The sequence below is a fragment of the Ascaphus truei genome, chromosome 10 (genome assembly GCF_040206685.1).
Source record: "Ascaphus truei isolate aAscTru1 chromosome 10, aAscTru1.hap1, whole genome shotgun sequence".
Taxonomy (NCBI): domain Eukaryota; kingdom Metazoa; phylum Chordata; class Amphibia; order Anura; family Ascaphidae; genus Ascaphus; species Ascaphus truei.
The window spans coordinates 49,974,788-49,992,736 of NC_134492.1; the positions used below are offsets into that span (position 1 = coordinate 49,974,788).

At 49.3% G+C, this 17,949-nt stretch overlaps 1 protein-coding gene across 2 annotated transcripts in view; it reads right to left on the minus strand.

The window, feature by feature from the left end:
* Positions 1-253: 253 nt before the first annotated feature.
* TRMT1L (tRNA methyltransferase 1L) overlaps positions 254-17,949 on the minus strand; it is a 32,123-nt gene continuing 14,427 nt past the window's right edge. Inside the window, exons 11-16 of one of the 2 annotated variants that reach the window (XM_075616913.1) lie at positions 13,772-13,962; positions 13,305-13,383; positions 8,663-8,823; positions 6,641-6,697; positions 3,041-3,167; positions 254-1,458 (exon numbers count right to left, since the gene is read on the minus strand). In XM_075616913.1, the coding sequence (XP_075473028.1) occupies positions 1,233-1,458; positions 3,041-3,167; positions 6,641-6,697; positions 8,663-8,823; positions 13,305-13,383; positions 13,772-13,962 (841 nt within the window). In that variant the 3' untranslated portion in view covers positions 254-1,232. The remainder of the gene's footprint in view (positions 1,459-3,040; positions 3,168-6,640; positions 6,698-8,662; positions 8,824-13,304; positions 13,384-13,771; positions 13,963-17,949) is intronic. The other variant, XM_075616915.1, reaches the window with a different exon arrangement.

Genomic DNA, 17,949 nt, shown 5'->3' on the forward strand with positions numbered 1-17,949 from the left:
AAAACCCGTTTGGCTCCTTTAAATAATCAACATACAGTAACCGAAATGCTTTAGTTTAAAAAAGCAGGTAAATGAGACGGTGAAACACCCTTCCAACCCGTTCAATGGCTAAATATGTCACATGGCAAAATAATTCATTTTTGCACTTGCAAAGTCAAAGTACTTCTATGGTGCAAAGCCTCATTCTGCAGCTGCAACCCCTCCCAATGAGGGGACCGATGTGTTCAGGTTCATCTACTAATAAAGAAAACACTTGATTGGAGAAATGTTTTATTTCAGAGAAATTCACATTAATTTCCCCCAAATGTTTATCTATTAGCATGGTTAGCCAAAGCCACATCCCTAAACAAAGCTGTTAAATTGGTCCCAAAAAAGTAGTTTTTAGACCAGAGATTGTACTTTTAAATGATCCAAACATTTTCTTTGTGCATCATTTTGGTATTAAAAAAGTATGTGTGACTAGCAGGTAATTCCTATCTACCCATAGAGATAAAAGAACAGCAACAATCCCTCCCAAATTTTTTTTTTTTAAATTTAAACCAGAACTGTGGGGTCCTCAGGCTATAATCCACATGTATCTCCTCCCCCTCCCCAAGATACCTGTAGTGTTTTGTGCCAATCTAACACAACACTACAAACATGGCCACAATGTCACCAGGAGTGAGTATCATTGTGTCAGCAAGAGTCACTGCTTTCTATTTGCTGCCGGAGCGAACCTGACTGCGGCCATTTTGTATTCGCATCCAGTGCGGGTTAACACTAGATCCCCAGAGATCACCTGTGATCCGGCTTCCCAGGGAGTCACCCACTCCCACAGTACAGGCACTAGGCGAGATACACGGGCCCAGGGGCACAACATGGCAGCTGGGTGAGGCCAGTCCCATGTCACAAATTAAAAACAAACAATTGCAATATCGCCTAAAATTAATCTAAATTATTTTTTTTAAACTGCATTGAACCCAAATCCTCCAGGGATTAGCCTCACTATTCTCAGCTTTGGCGATACCACAGTTGCCGAGATATTTACCGGTATTTAAGCTAGGCACTTAAATGTCCTTCCAAGAGGAAGGCGCACCGGATGACATTGCGGTTGCAAATTGGCCCATGTGACCTGGGAGATGTGGCGGCCATATTGAACACACCGGTAAATATCTTGGGGAATCGGGAGTCGCCGGAGCTGAAGATATTGGTAAAGGTTAAAGTAAATACATCTTTAGTCACAATACAAAGTATCAGTTGGGTGTTGGGTCACTCATAGAGGAGACATCGAGCGGATAGGAATCCCCGGCAAAGTTTTCGGTCGGCTGCAGATGACTGGTTTGAGATGGAGTGCTGTACTTCTCCAGTATGGATTTGAACGTGGCCAATGACGCACTGGTGCGAATTCCCGTGGGGTCAAAATGAGTCCGACTCACTTGAAAACCCGCTTCCGACAAATACTGCAAGAACTTGTTCAGCCTGCGAATTAAACAAATCGTCTTCGTTAAACGCACATACACAAAACGAAGGATCTACCAGCGAAAAATAAGAGTTTTCCCTTTTAAAGGAGTCCCTTTTTAAGTGGTTTATTTTCAATATTTGAAAGAAATATGAAAACAATGATAGAATGTAAAAAATATTGCCGTTGTGAGCTGACAAGGTGTGCAGCGCTGTGCACAGTGTTGTCAGCAAAATATGTCACTGCCCCAGAGTCGGGCGAAGGGTCGTTTCTCCCTGGTGATTAGTTTTGGCGTACCACCCCCCATCCAATAAGCGACAAAGCCGTTTCCCTACGCAGGAGAAGAGTTCAGCTCCATTCTAATGAAAGGGGCAGGACATTTTCTTCATGTGAAATACAGGGGGAGCCGTAGAGGGCGACGAAGCTACAGGGAAATGACTAGGGCTTATTAGCCTGCTCGTTTATATGAAGACTGATGAACATCCCATATATTCAACTCTGGAAGGTTCTATAGGATCATAGAGTTGAAGGGTTAATGGATTGGAGACCACAGTCTGACAGTGGAGGCTGGGGGAGGAGACGCCATTTTTGATAAACATGTTCACTGATGCATCAGGTTTGGGAACAAATAGCTTTGTTTGAGTAACTTTAAGGGCAACTTGGTCCTAAACCGTGAAAATGTTTAATAGTTTAAATGTAACCGAGACATTTAAAAACAATAAAAAATTAAGAAACGTACAAGTATTTTCAAATAATGTTTGAACCTTTTCATAGAAACGAATGGCCTTGGGGGGGGGGGGGGTGTTTACAATCTTTACAAGAGATTAGAGAGAGGTTGTATGTACAGGTAAACCTCCCAGGCTTTCCCTTATGTAGTTGGTTAAAACTAAAATGGCACCGCCGTTATTCACCAGGGACTAATGACCAGAATCAAAAGGAGATTCGTTTTTACACAAGCGGCTAAGTGAACATAATTAGGGGTTAAGTTTCAGGATCCCAATCACACGTTTTATATCTTATACACTTACTTTGGGATGTTCATCCCTCGGATACTGTGTGTGGGACTTACTTTGGGATGTTCATCCCTCGGATACTCAGTGTGAGACTTACTTTGGGATGTTCATCCCTCGGATACTGTGTGTGGGACTTACTTTGGGATGTTCATCCCTCGGATACTCAGTGTGAGACTTACTTTGGGATGTTCATCCCTCGGATACTGTGTGTGAGACTTACTTTGGGATGTTCATCCCTCGGATACTGAGTGTGAGACTTACTTTGGGATGTTCATCCCTCGGATACTGAGTGTGAGACTTACTTTGGGATGTTCATCCCTCGGATACTGAGTGTGAGACTTACTTTGGGATGTTCATCCCTCGGATACTGTGTGTGAGACTTACTTTGGGATGTTCATCCCTCGGATACTGTGTGTGAGACTTACTTTGGGATGTTCATCCCTCGGATACTGAGTGTGAGACTTACTTTGGGATGTTCATCCCTCAGATACTGAGTGTGAGACTTACTTTGGGATGTTCATCCCTCGGATACTGAGTGTGAGACTTACTTTGGGATGTTCATCCCTCGGATACTGAGTGTGAGACTTACTTTGGGATGTTCATCCCTCGGATACTGTGTCTGTGAATGCTGTAATAAAACGGGGGGTGTTCCACATGACCCTCAGTTTTCAGACGTTTGGACAAGTTTGCGTTCAGGTCCTGACGTTTCCTCTTCCCTGCAAACGAAAGCATCAAACATCACACATAAATCCATCACCTCTTTTCAGGTTTAAATTGAATTTAATTCCTGCCCTGGTGGTCGGTGATCGAAGTGCAAGACACCAAAAATAAATTAACGCACATTTAAAAAACAAATACAAATAGTTGTCAAGAGAAAGAAAAAAAGAGAGCGCACAAAACGCCCATAGTGTCATTCAGGTTTCATTAAAAAAATAACTAAAAACAAGTGGTATTGCACTTACAAGGTATCCATAGAAATACAGCTCACACTTCCACCGCTCGGAAAGTCCTGCAACGTCCAAGTCCTGCAACGTCCAACAGCCGGGTACCAGATTATCCCGTTAGCCCTACGCGTTTCGCGATACAGCAATCACGTAATTAGGGAAAGTGGTATTGCGAAACGCGTAGGGCTAACAGGTTAATCTGGTACCTGTCTGGTTGCCCAATCCCCGAGAAGTCCCGGTTCCTCCCGCTGTCTGTAACAACTGCGGAGATAGGAGCGCACGGCGGGTGACGTCACGGAGGCGACTGCACCGACCGAGCCCACAGCAGCAGACAGACGCAAGGAGTTGGACGTTGCAGGACTTTCCGAGCGGTGGAAGTGTGAGCTGTATTTCTATGGATACCTTGTAAGTGCAATACCACTTGTTTTTAGTTATTTTTTTAATGAAAACTGAATGACACTATGGGCGTTTTGTGCGCTCTCTTATCGCTCTCTCCATGTACTGAAGCAGGAGTGGAAATCCTCCCAGGGAGGGCAGCAGACGCCTGGGATTCCTGGTTCCACTAAAGAATTGGAACTTTTCCCACGACAGATAAGACTTTTTCATCATTTGATAGAACATCTTTTTCAATGGACTTTATATATGCTTTTAGGCTTTTTGAGCACTGTCACTAATATTCTTTTTTAGTAGATTGATATTTACGGTATTCACTGGATAATTGCTATCCCTTAATTATATATTTTTTACACCAATTTAGCACATACCATCACATTGTAGCAGCGCACTTTCTTTTCTTACAAACAGTTGTCACCTTCAGAATAGACCTTAACCCTTTGGGTGCCCCAACTGAGTGGGTATTTTGGCCGTTTACATCACGTCCTGCGTTCCATGGAGTGCAGGATATGATCTGCCGAGTAAGTAAACCGAGCAGGACGATGACGCTTCAGTTTCCTGCACAATGGCCCCAGCAGTCATGTGACTGCACTGTACCGGGAGGGGCCATGGCACTCAGGTCCATGACCCCACTGCACTCCATTAAAATAGATGGGAGGGGAAAAAAATGTGAAGTTGCAAGTTGACCGAACAAACAGACTAAGGAGGTCAGTCAGTATAGTCTGATGCGAACGTTGGTCCATTTGTAGCTGAAACCAGCCTAAATGGCCACATTGTGACTACATAGAATAAAGGCCCTAAATCCAACTCCAGTCCTTAACAGCCACCAACAACTGAGGTTTAAGGATATCCCTGTTTCAGCACAGGTGACTCACCTAACCCAAGCTCGAGAGATTGATTATTCGGCTATGGGAAGGTGTTGTTCTTCTGAGCAGCAGGGGAGATCGAGAGCAAAAGAGCGCAATCGAAAGAGCGTCTGATCACGAAGACTGCATGCAGACGTCCTCTTAGAAGCGATATTTTTGCATAATATTTAAATTGCCACCCACGGATTTTTCACTGTTCAATGAACGGCCCCATCAGCCCAGATTTACCAAAGATAAACAGCGCCAAGACGAATCACTGGAGGTGAAAACACCGACGGTCATTCAAATCTCCAGCTGGCTACCTCCAACTGCCAGTCTCACCAGTGATCCATCACAGCAAGAACAAGAGCTTGAGAAGATTACCGTCGATATTGTTGGCCTTAGTAAGGTAAGATGAAGGTCTCGTATTAAGCTCAGAGATTTCCAACAAGAGCTGGGAAATAAATTAAAATCGCTCCAGGTTGCAGACGGTGCACAAGGATAATTTAAACAAACAGTTCTGAAAAATGTGTAAAGATTGTAGTTGAAAGTGCAGACAAAAATGGAGGAATCGCCAACAAAATACAGGATAAGAAAAGATCTGATGAGACAAAGAAAACGTGACATGAAAGCAATGGAAATGTGCAAGAACAAGAATGGAATATGCACAGCTGTGCGAGACAATACACACGCGTATAACTAAAGATGTAAGAAAGTGTAAGGGTCACATGATTCTTCTTTTATCTTCGATAGTCTTCTTTAAAGACAGCAAATCAGCGATATGATTGGGAAGAAGCAAATCTACACGCAAGACAATGGATCAACGATAAAAAGAACGTGGTCTTGTCATAAAAGGGAGTTGATGACTTTGTAGAAGAATGCAGGTCATAATTGAGGAGATGAGCAAGAAATCCCGCAAAAATGAAGTACCACGCGTCCTTTCAGAAGCAGCAAAGGCAATAAAATCCATGAATTGGAAGGCCCCTGGAGAAGATGGAACTACCGCTGAAATCTTCAAAGAAGCCGAGGAAGAAGTGGCGCTCTTTACACGAGGCTTGAAGAACAGGAACATTCCAGAACAATGTAAGGTGGGGTTCTCCTCCATGTGAAGCTCAGCAAGACCAGAGTGACAACTCTACAAAGATCGATGTAAATAGAATAGAATTGGAAGTTGAAGACTTTGTCTACCGTGACTAGAAAGTATCAATGGACGGGAACCTTTAGAATTACATCACTAGGAGAATGAAGATGGGCTGGGGGCATTTGGAAGAATCACAACAATCTTTCAAGGAAACCTTCCACTGAGTCTCAAGAGGAAAGTGTTTGACCCATGTACTCTGCCTGTGCTCACGTATTGATGTGAAACCTGGACCCTAAATGCAAAGACACTTCAAAGGCTCGAGACAACTCAAAGAAGTATGGAGAGATGAATGATGGGTATTACCCAGAGACAGGAAAAAGAATGAATGGATTTGAAACTAAAAAAAAGTTTGACATCACATGGGTGAAACATATTAAATGGCAGTGGGAAGGACATATCAAAAGGAGAAATGACCATCGCTGGACGAAGATGGAACTCAACTGGATTCCATGGGATATCAAAAGACCAAGACAATGACCACAAAGTCAGATGGGAGAATGGCATTTAAATAGTTTGCTGTGCCAACGTCAAGAGAAGCTCATAACCGCAGTACATGTAAGAGCTTTGGGGAGGCCGTCAATCAGCAGATCGACGAGGGCTGAAGAGGATATATATATATATATATAGATGCATTAAAAAAAACTGCCTTTTCCAAGTAAATATGCTATAGATCCATATATTAAAGTTGGAGTCCCATTTCTATGAGAGGTAATGTGGCCCTTCTGCAGAGGTCATAGTTACAGTTACATATCTTCTTTCTCGCTCTCCGTTTGAAAATGCAGGTCAGACGATTACAAATTCTGCATTCACAATGCAGAAATACACTGACAAGCCCATGCAATGGGTTGGGTTACTGGAATGCATACCTTGCTCAGGTGAAAAGTCTGCTGAATCAATGGTTTTGATAAACACTCCACTTTCTTCTGAAAAGGCCAAAAGAGATTTCATAAATAACACTTATTATTCTCACCCATATTTATAAACACACCATGCACGTTCACATTACTGCAACAGGTGTGAGAAACTTTATTTTCCCATCTATTCCTGTGATAATTGTTAAAACGATTCACATCAATAAACCTTTGTACAGAGATTAAAGGGATAGGTAGCAGACACCTACTATGTGCTCATTTGCATATCTCTACCCAGAATTCTCGCCTGATGCTTAACCACTGCATGACATGGGACAATGGGTTGAACGGAGCATGTTTGGGAGACCTGTGGAAGAACTGCAGGTACTGTGAGTGGGTTCACTGGTTCCTGATTTCCTTGTCCCAGGCGTAGCTGGCAAGAGGATCCATGAAAAAAATCGGATAGGAAGCAAAGAGTGACACGCCGGGTTCTCTCGCATGCGTATTACTACCCACAATCCCTTGTCTGGGTGCACTAAGCAACCTGGAAATCTGACAGAATTCCCAATCCATTAGTAACTCATGACCCTTTTCGCTGCCAAACAGGCCCGCCCGACACTGCCACGTGCCCTCGGGCAGGAAACAGGTTCAGAAAGTTAGATGGGACACAAGGACGGATCGCCATCAGCTGCCATATCTCCAAAGGTGCAATCCTTGGTTAAAAATAAATAAATAAAAAGAACTCATTGGCTTCCTGAAACAAATCTAACCGTACTTAAAGCAAAGATTTGTCAGCTTTGGTTTCTTCACACATTTAGCACAAAATCCTTTTCTTAGGGTGTTTGTCAAATCAAGAGTCTCCTTGACCCGCACCCCCCACCCCCCTATTTGTCCTTATCAAAGAGCTGGCAAGCAGCCAGAAGAAACCATAACCCCCCCTCCCCCATAACCAAATCCTATAAACCCTCCCCATAACCAAACCTTATAAACCCTCCCCATAACCAAACCCTATAACCCCTCCCCATAACAAAATCCTATATCCCCTCCCCATAACCAAATCCTTTAACCCCTCCCCATAACCAAACCTTATAACCCCTCCCCATAACCAAACCTTATAACCCCTCCCAATAACCAAACCGTATAACCCCTCCCAATAACCAAACCTTATAACCCCTCCCCATAACCAAACCTTATAACCCCTCCCCATAACCAAACCTTATAACCCCTCCCCATAACCAAACCTTATAACCCCTCCCCATAACCAAACCTTATAACCCCTCCCCATAACCAAACCTTATAACCTCCCCCATAACCAAACCTTATAACCCCTTCCCATAACCAAACCTTATAACCCCTCCCCATAACCAAACCCTATAAACCCTTCCCATAACCAAACCTTATAACCCCTCCCCATAACCAAACCTTATAACCCCTCCCCATAACCAAACCCTATAAACCCTCTTCATGCCTCAGCTCACAATGTTTACAAAGTACCTTTCACAAATACCTATGGGTGTTGGAGTTTGGTGAAAGGGCGACCAATCACCCAGATGTGACTGGACTTTGGGCCGAGAAGATACTGCCCGCTAAAATCTCTTAGCACTATCAGTATATAGAGACCAAGATATACAAGTTAAAATGACCAATTTGAACAAAATTACTAAATTGAACGTGACCAGCATATCTGCCCCTTAGTACATGGCTCCCTATATTCTCTAACACCATACTCCCCCCCGCCCTCTTATATCCCGTTCCACAGCTACATAGAGTAGCAATCACAAAAAATGAAGTGTGAGATGATCATTGAGTTTAAGGAAAGTGCTTCAGATTGACCAAATATTACCCACAGTCGTGCACAATGGATATCCAGATAGAGCACGTGATATTATTCCCGAAGATAACTCCCATATCGGGTTATAATGCAGAACGGCAGAGTTTTCACAGGAGGGCTGCTGGAAACCCCACCAGAGGTCACCATCCAGTCTACTACATCGCCCTGGTACCACCCACTATAAACTGCACATACACCACCCGTACCTTGGCTGCTATGATTGGTGTGAATGGAGAACTGTTTCAGAGTGGTACACTCCGCTTCGCAAATCAACGTCTTCATTAAGGGCTGGATATCATCAATCCCGTGCTGCACGGCTTCAAACAGCATCCGCCTGAGGAATCCCGTGTTAAACAGGGATCCCGACCTAGCAAAAGGCAATCACAGAAATGGCGCTCTCAATAGCGTTCTCCAACAAGTAAACATTGAATGTGCTGTGAAGAGGGGAAAACGCCAGCTGCATTCAAAACCATGGGCCTTACCCAGCGGCTGAAATGCAATGGGACTGGGTTGCCACTACTTTCCATGTCTGCACCCACAGTAACACTACTTTCTTTTTTATTATTATTTATAAACTCACAAATTCCCCTTTCCATCTCCCCTTCCTTATGTTTACAGTTTATATGCTGCCTAAATCTTTCTAAAATGCCAGCCACACTGTGTCTCCCCAATGTATCTCCTTAGCACCTCTATCAGTGGGATCAACATCTTCTCCAGCACAGGGAGGACAGCCTCAGTTTGTTGGACAAGGGCCAGAATTATTAATGTGCTTAACAATGAATTATTATGATTACTAACATTGTACTTTGCCCTTCGTTGAGTTCCTCTTGCATCTTGGGCAGACTGGCAGCCAGGGAGTTTCGAACCTCCCATTCATGGGTGTTTCTTCCCCCCACGCCCGATTTATCTGGTCTTCTGCCAGATATTTCACCAAGACATCCAAGGGACACCTCCCACCCCCGGTGTGATCATGAACATCCCCGACGCCACTTTACGGGCAGTGACCGTGGCCACTTCTGGCCCGTAAGGCTGGGCCATGTCAGAGATTATAGATCTTCTTTAACACCAGAAGAGAAAACAGACACAATATGCGGGGATAGTTCCCCGAGCAGGAAACGGTGTTCGGCCCATTCATGTGAATAGAGATTAACTTTTTTCCAGCCCGGGGATGTACTCACGGTATATTACAAAGGGGCCAGAGATGCAGGTTTGGCACATCCCATCAAAAATATGTTTTTTTTTGGTATTCCTCCAAATCAAATAAGAGCCTGAAATTATTTTGAAATGCAAACTGGCGACACGCACAGCGCCCGGCGACACGCACAGCGCCCGGCGACACGCACAGCGCCCGGCGACACGCACAGCGCCCGGCGACACGCACAGCGCCCGGCGACACGCACAGCGCCCGGCGACACGCACAGCGCCCGGGCGACCCACACAGCGCAAGGGAGGCGGGGGACATGCGGGAGGCGGGGGACACGCACAGCGCCCGGGAGGCAGCGGACACGCACAGCGCCCGGGAGACCCGCACAGCGCCCGGAAGGCGGGGGACATGCGGGAGGCGGGGGACACGCACAGAGCCCGGGAGGCGGGGGACATGCGGGAGGCGGGGGACACGCACAGAGCCCGGGAGGCGGGGGACATGCGGGAGGCGGGGGACATGCTGGAGACGGGGGACACGCACAGCGCCCGGGAGGCAGCGGACACGCACAGCGCCCGGGAGACCCGCACAGTGCCCGGGAGGCGGGGGACATGCGGGAGGCGGGGGACACGCACAGAGCCCGGGAGGCGGGGGACATGCGGGAGGCGGGGGACACGCACAGAGCCCGGGAGGCGGGGGACATGCGGGAGGCGGGGGACATGCGGGAGGCGGGGGACACGCACAGCGCCCGGGAGGCGGGGGACATGCGGGAGGCGGGGGACATGCTGGAGACGGGGGACCCGCACAGCGCCCGGGAGGCGGGGGACATGCGGGAGGCGGGGGACACGCACAGCGCCCGGGAGGCAGCGGACACGCACAGCGCCCGGGCGACCCGCACAGCGCAAGGGAGGCGGGGGACATGCGGGAGGCGGGGGACACGCACAGCGCCCGGGAGGCGGGGGACATGCGGGAGGCGGGGGACATGCTGGAGACGGGGGACACGCACAGCGCCCGGGAGGCGGGGGACATGCGGGAGGCGGGGGACACGCACAGCGCCCGGGAGGCAGGGGACACGCACAGCGCCCGGCGACACGCACAGCGCCCGGCGACACGCACAGCGCCCGGGAGGCAGCGGACACGCACAGCGCCCGGCGACACGCACAGCGCCCGGCGACACGCACAGCGCCCGGCGACACGCACAGCGCCCGGGAGGCAGCGGACACGCACAGCGCCCGGCGACACGCACAGCGCCCGGCGACACGCACAGCGCCCGGCGACACGCACAGCGCCCGGCGACACGCACAGCGCCCGGCGACACGCACAGCGCCCGGCGACACGCACAGCGCCCGGGCGACCCGCACAGCGCAAGGGAGGCGGGGGACATGCGGGAGGCGGGGGACATGCGGGAGGCGGGGGACACGCACAGCGCCCGGGAGGCAGCGGACACGCACAGCGCCCGGGAGACCCGCACAGCGCCCGGGAGGCGGGGGACATGCGGGAGGCGGGGGACACGCACAGAGCCCGGGAGGCGGGGGACATGCGGGAGGCGGGGGACATGCGGGAGGCGGGGGACACGCACAGAGCCCGGGAGGCGGGGGACATGCGGGAGGCGGGGGACACGCACAGCGCCCGGGAGGCAGCGGACACGCACAGCGCCCGGGAGACCCGCACAGTGCCCGGGAGGCGGGGGACATGCGGGAGGCGGGGGACACGCACAGAGCCCGGGAGGCGGGGGACATGCGGGAGGCGGGGGACATGCGGGAGGCGGGGGACACGCACAGCGCCCGGGAGGCGGGGGACATGCGGGAGGCGGGGGACATGCTGGAGACGGGGGACACGCACAGCGCCCGGGAGGCGGGGGACATGCGGGAGGCGGGGGACACGCACAGCGCCCGGGAGGCAGCGGACACGCACAGCGCCCGGGAGACCCGCACAGCGCCCGGGAGGCGGGGGACATGCGGGAGGCGGGGGACACGCACAGAGCCCGGGAGGCGGGGGACATGCGGGAGGCGGGGGACACGCACAGCGCCCGGGAGGCGGGGGACATGCGGGAGGCGGGGGACATGCTGGAGACGGGGGACACGCACAGCGCCCGGGAGACCCGCATAGCGCCCGGGAGACCCGCACAGCGCCCGGGAGGCGGGGGACATGTGGGAGGCGGGGGACACTGTGGCGAAAATGGGGGTAATCAGCGCATTAATAAAGGCAGTGGGCTCAGCTGGTTACCCCTATTTCGCGTTGGGGATGAATTGGTTAATTCTATATGCATGGCTGTCCGCATTTTGCAGGCTAATCTCTACCTGCAGTGAAGTGCCTTTCTGTTGCTGTTTTAAAATGTACAGGCCGGATGCTATTTTTTTGTCTGCCTGCCTTTGTAAGGCAGTAAGGACCAAATGTTATGCATACAGGAGCCCCCTGTTGGGATGAAAGATCCCAGATTCGTAAAGTGTCACTTAATCAGGATGTTTATGAGTAGCAGGTCCTGTTACTCCTCCTGGATATTTCACACCTCGGGACCCAAACTTCAGACATTGCGTCCCCAGAAATGAGTGGCCCCTTGTTACTTAGCAGTGCTACCAAGCTGCTTACTGAGCATGCTCAGAGATACCTGAGCTGGCTGTAGGACTGGCCCATGTGACCTGGCAGGTTCTGATAGGAGGAAGATAATTCCTTGCCAATGGGATGAGGCTAATGTATCCCTTCACAGGCCCTTGTCCTTAAAAAGGCCTGTACCCCTCATTCCGGTGTGATTCCTGTGTTATTGCTGTTGCTGTTACCTGATTTCTTCAAGCGGATAAGACCTAAGTACAGCGGCTACGATTCCAGAACGCAAGGGGTTAAAAACATCGCAACAAGGATACTTGCCCTGCTTCAGGATTTCGTTAGCCCTGGGGATTCCAGCAAATCCCAGAGAACCAGAAAAGACTTTGCCCATTCACAGAAGGATTGGACTGGCTATTTATTTGGCAATTTGCAAAAGGACTAAATTTTAAAGAACAATCTTCTGGTGCTTGGGCACCTTTCTGGACATTATCCTCTATTTCTCTACCCGTGAGTGTAATTATTAAGTTTATTCTGCAGTTGTCGTGTGTTTGCCTATCAAGGGAATAAATCTCAGTTTATTTTGCTCAACCTGTTCTGCTCAATCAGGACCCACGAAATATAAATGTGTTATTAAGCGCGTCTCCCGTGACAGACACGCACAGCGCCCGGGAGGCGGGGGACATGCGGGAGGCGGGGGACACGCACAGCGCCCGGGAGACCCGCATAGCGCCCGGGAGACCCGCACAGTGCCCGGGCTCCATGCCGCACCTGGGTGGCAGGAGACCTGTGTCGCGCCCGGGAGGTGGGGGACCCGCACTGCACCCAGGAGGCGGGGGACCCGCACAGCGCATACATGACACCACAATAAGCTTATTGCCCGTCGACGACTCCTTTTTTGAAGAGTGGAAGAGATCTGTCCTACAAGTTACAGTATGTCCAGCCCTAGACAGGATTGTCTCACATTTTGCCGATATGCTCGGCCGCTCCGACCTCCTCCAGACGCAGTGGGAACGTATGGGGGGCGCACTAGTGATAAATGACAATACCAGCCCTATACCTCTCCCCCAGAAGGTCCCACCAAAATGACAGCACTCAATAACACACTTCGTTTAATACTTGTGATACTTGTATAGTATTATGCTAGCATTGTATATATTACTTACCACATGGGACCAAGGAAAATGGCGGATTTTCCTGGCATACTCTCGTGGCAGTTACACGGCAGCTGTTTGTAAGGGTTTCCTTGGAAGAAAAGCAGAATTTGGACAAAATAAATGTCTTGTCTGGCTACATTGAAGGCACAAGTTAGTTGTACATTTTTTTGCAGACTCGCTGAATGAAATGGAAAGAGGATTAGTGTTCGGGATCTGAGCCGCATGGTACAGGAATACTGAGCAGCACAGATTTGCTTCAGCACAAAAAGTTACGCTAGTTTCTTGCAATCCATACTCATTTAACAAAGGAAATAAGATGGTGTCGTCCCATACATCGGGCAAGTTCCTTTATCTCCATGTGCCTCAATAACATTATGGTGCAAGCCTTTGGAGACAGGCCCTCATTGTGCCGCTGCCGTGCACATGGTCAGCGCTAGAACACAGGAAAAATAGAATGAGACTTTAATAGTATTTACCGTCTACCATGTTCCCCTCTTTCTGGAAGATCCTTTCCTCACACCACTGACAGTGAATGAGATGATTAATCTTCTTTGTACTTTCGTCTGCCTGAGTCGGTCCCCTGAGAACCCGAACCACAACCAGGACAAAATGTTCCAGGGCCACCGACAGCAAGACCTCAATGCCTTTGTTACAGCGAGCGGCCGCCCTACAGAGAAAACATGGGAACGTTACATGTTACATGCCCACGATGGTATACAAAGGGGGAGAGGGGCCCACGCTGGTATACAAAGGGGGAGAGGGGCCCACGCTGGTACAAAGGGGGAGAGGGGCCCACGCTGGTACAAAGGGGGAGAGGGGCCCACGCTGGTACAAAGGTGGGAGAGGGGCCCCCGATGGTATACAAAGGGGGAGAGGGGCCCACGCTGGTATACAAAGGGGGAGAGGGGCCCACGCTGGTACAAAGGGGGAGAGGGGCCCACGCTGGTACAAAGGGGGAGAGGGGCCCACGCTGGTACAAAGGTGGGAGAGGGGCCCCCGATGGTATACAAAGGGGGGAGGGTGGGACACGCTGGTATAAAGGGGAGACACGCTGGTATAAAGGGGAGACCCGCTGGTATAAAGGGGAGACCCGCTGGTATAAAGGGGAGACCCGCTGGTATAAAGGGGAGGCCCGCTGGTATAAAGGGGAGACACGCTGGTATAAAGGGGAGACACGCTGGTATAAAAGGGAGACCCGCTGGTATAAAGGGGGAGAGGGGCCCACGCTGGTACAAAGGGGGAGAGGGGCCCACGCTGGTACAAAGGGGGAGAGGGGCCCACGCTGGTACACAGGGGGGAGAGGGGCCCACGCTGGTACAAAGGGGGAGAGGGGCCCACGCTGGTACAAAGGGGGAGAGGGGCCCACGCTGGTACAAAGGGGGAGAGGGGCCCACGCTGGTATACAAAGGTGGGAGAGGGGCCCCCGATGGTATACAAAGGGGGGAGGGTGGGACACGCTGGTATAAAGGGGAGACACGCTGGTATAAAAGGGAGACCCGCTGGTATAAAGGGGAGACCCGCTGGTATAAAGGGGAGACACACTGGTATAAAGGGGAGACACACTGGTATAAAGGGGAGACACGCTGGTATAAAGGGGAGACACGCTGGTATAAAGGGGGAGAGTGGGACACGCTGGTATCAAGGGGGAGAGTGGGACACGCTGGTATAAAGGGGGAGAGTGGGACACGCTGGTATAAAGGGGGAGAGCGGGACACGCTGGTATAAAGGGGGAGAGCGGGACACGCTGGTATAAAGGGGAAGAGCGGGACACGCTGTTATAAAGGGGGAGAGCGGGACAAGCTTGTATAAAGGGGGAGAGCGGGACACGCTGGTATAAAGGGGGAGAGCGGGACACGCTGGTATAAAGGGGGAGAGTGGGACACGCTGGTATAAAGGGGAGACACGCTGGTATAAAGGGGGAGAGCGGGACACGCTGGTATAAAGGGGGAGAGTGGGACACGCTGGTATAAAGGGGAAGTACGTAGGCCGTACGACCAGATGTCTCAAAACCAGGATGATGGAGCACTTCAGGCTCATATCCAAAGGAGATCTCAGTCACCCTGTCTCCAAACACTTTTCATGCTGTAATAGAGGGGGTTCTACTAATTTTTCTTTTCAAGGTATTGAAATAGTTACTCCCTCAATCCGAGGGGGTGACAGAACCCTACAGTTGGATCGCCGTGAGGCATTCTGGATCTTCACATTACGGACCAGGGTGCCTCACGGCATGAACATTGACTGGGACCTCACACATTTTCTGTAGCTGTTTTTTTCAGTTCATCAATACATATATGAGTCTGAAGTGCTTACGATCATTATGGTCAACTTATCTTCCACATTTGAAGATAATGATATTCATATCTTCTATTTCTATTGATTATGTACAATCACAGGATGATGTTTCCTTTATATGTGTTTTGATCTTTGTTCCTCTCTAATGACCATATGGTATGATGTCTCTATTATATATGCTTATGTCAAAGCAAAATTATGCATCATCAAGGGTTTAATCATTTGTTCTTTTTTAACTTTTTGATAATAAGGGAGATTATATTCTCTTTTAATAATACTAACTATATCCCGGTATTTATATCCAGAATTTCTCTATTTTTCTTTTTTCCTATTTTCCTTTCCTTAATTATTCTTTTTGATTAATGTTTACCATATGATATATCTTATGATTCCTGTTCTAGATATTTCTATCTTGTCCTTGGGGTTAAAAGAATAATAATTTTATTAATCACTTGTGCTATAATGAGTATTTCTGTGCATCTTTTATATTGTTTGCTGGATTCAGTACAAAGAAATAATTGTATACTATTAGCTATATACCATACCATAGGTCATACCTATTTTATCCATACTGCTTTCAATGTATGATTCCAGCTCTAACAATATATTGAGATTGGGAATGAGAGTTCCCTGCTCCCTTAGCATTCTTCTGATATACTTACTTATATACTTGGTATGTTGCCAGGAATTGGGATTGTTATCCTCTACCATTAATTGTATAGTACTGTATATGCAATTGTAGGCATTGATTTGATCACTCCTAACTAGGTTTCCATATTAAATATATATCTTTAATTTTATTTTTTTATGGGTTATTGATTGATCTTGTCTGCCCTCCTCCCTTTCTAAGGAGACAGGCTCAATCATATATCCACTGGTTTTGTCTATATGAGTTTCTTTTGTACAAATGTGTGTTTGACGAAGTTTTTTTCATTAAAGTTTTCACATTCAATATTATTGTTTTTTCAGCCAATCGCGGCGTTTCATGCGTCCTCTCCATTATGAGCGTGAGTTAGGAGCCTAGCGCGTGTCACAGTAGCGACGAGACCATCGGTCGCATGGAGATGACGTCATAGATGCCGCGATTTTGGCGCGAAAAGATTTGTGGATATAAGGATGCATCTATGAACCTCTCATTACACCTTGAGAAAGTCCTTTACGGACGAAACGCGTAGGTGCGTCCCTACCATTGTTGTTTTGCTCTGACCATTAAAGTACCCTTTTAATACATATCCCTGTTTGGAGTTACCCTCATTTTGGCGATCCACTAGCTGGTATGCTGCCAAGAAACGCTGCTGTGCTCCTCTACATCCTCGCTGCTTGTGTTCACTCTGAGAGGACTGCACGCTGGAACGGATCCACTCATCAAGGACACCATCAAGGAAGGTAAAGGGCCTAGGCCCATTATACCATTACCCTCCAGTGCTGGACTGTTTGAGCTATTTCCCCAGGGTGTAATATACCATTACTAGGAGACCTATTTTGGGGTACCCGCGTGGGCACCACCAGGCCTCTGGTTTTTCACCCTGGGATGTTATGGATGTTATGGATTATACTATATGTCCTTGAACTTGGATCCATTATGGTATATGGAATTATCATTATATGAGCTATCTATTGGTGATGCACCAAAACACCACTCACTTATAAAGGGGAAGAGCGGGACACGCTGGTATAAAGGGGGAGAGCGGGACACGCTGGTATAAAGGGGGAAAGTGGGACACGCTGGTATAAAGGGGAAGAGCGGGACACGCTGGTATAAAGGGGAAGAGCGGGACACGCTGGTATAAAGGGGAAGAGCGGGACACGCTGGTATAAAGGGGGAGAGTGGGACACGCTGGTATAAAGGGGAAGAGCGGGACACGCTGGTATAAAGGGGGAGAGCGGGACACGCTGGTATAAAGGGGAGACACGCTGGTATAAAGGGGGAGAGCGGGACACGCTGGTATAAAGGGGAAGAGCGGGACACGCTGGTATAAAGGGGAAGAGCGGGACACGCTGGTATAAAGGGGGAGAGCGGGACACGCTGGTATAAAGGGAGAGAGCGGGACACGCTGGTATAAAGGGGAAGAGCGGGACACGCTGGTATAAAGGGGAAGAGCGGGACACGCTGGTATAAAGGGGAAGAGCGGGACACGCTGGTATAAAGGGGGAGAGCGGGACACGCTGGTATAAAGGGAGAGAGCGGGACACGCTGGTATAAAGGGGAGACGCTGGTATAAAGGGGAAGAGCAGGACACGCTGGTATAAAGGGGGAGAGTGGGACACGCTGGTATAAAGGGGAGACACGCTGGTATAAAGGGGGAGAGCGGGACACGCTGGTATAAAGGGGGTGAGCGGGACACGCTGGTATAAAGGGGAG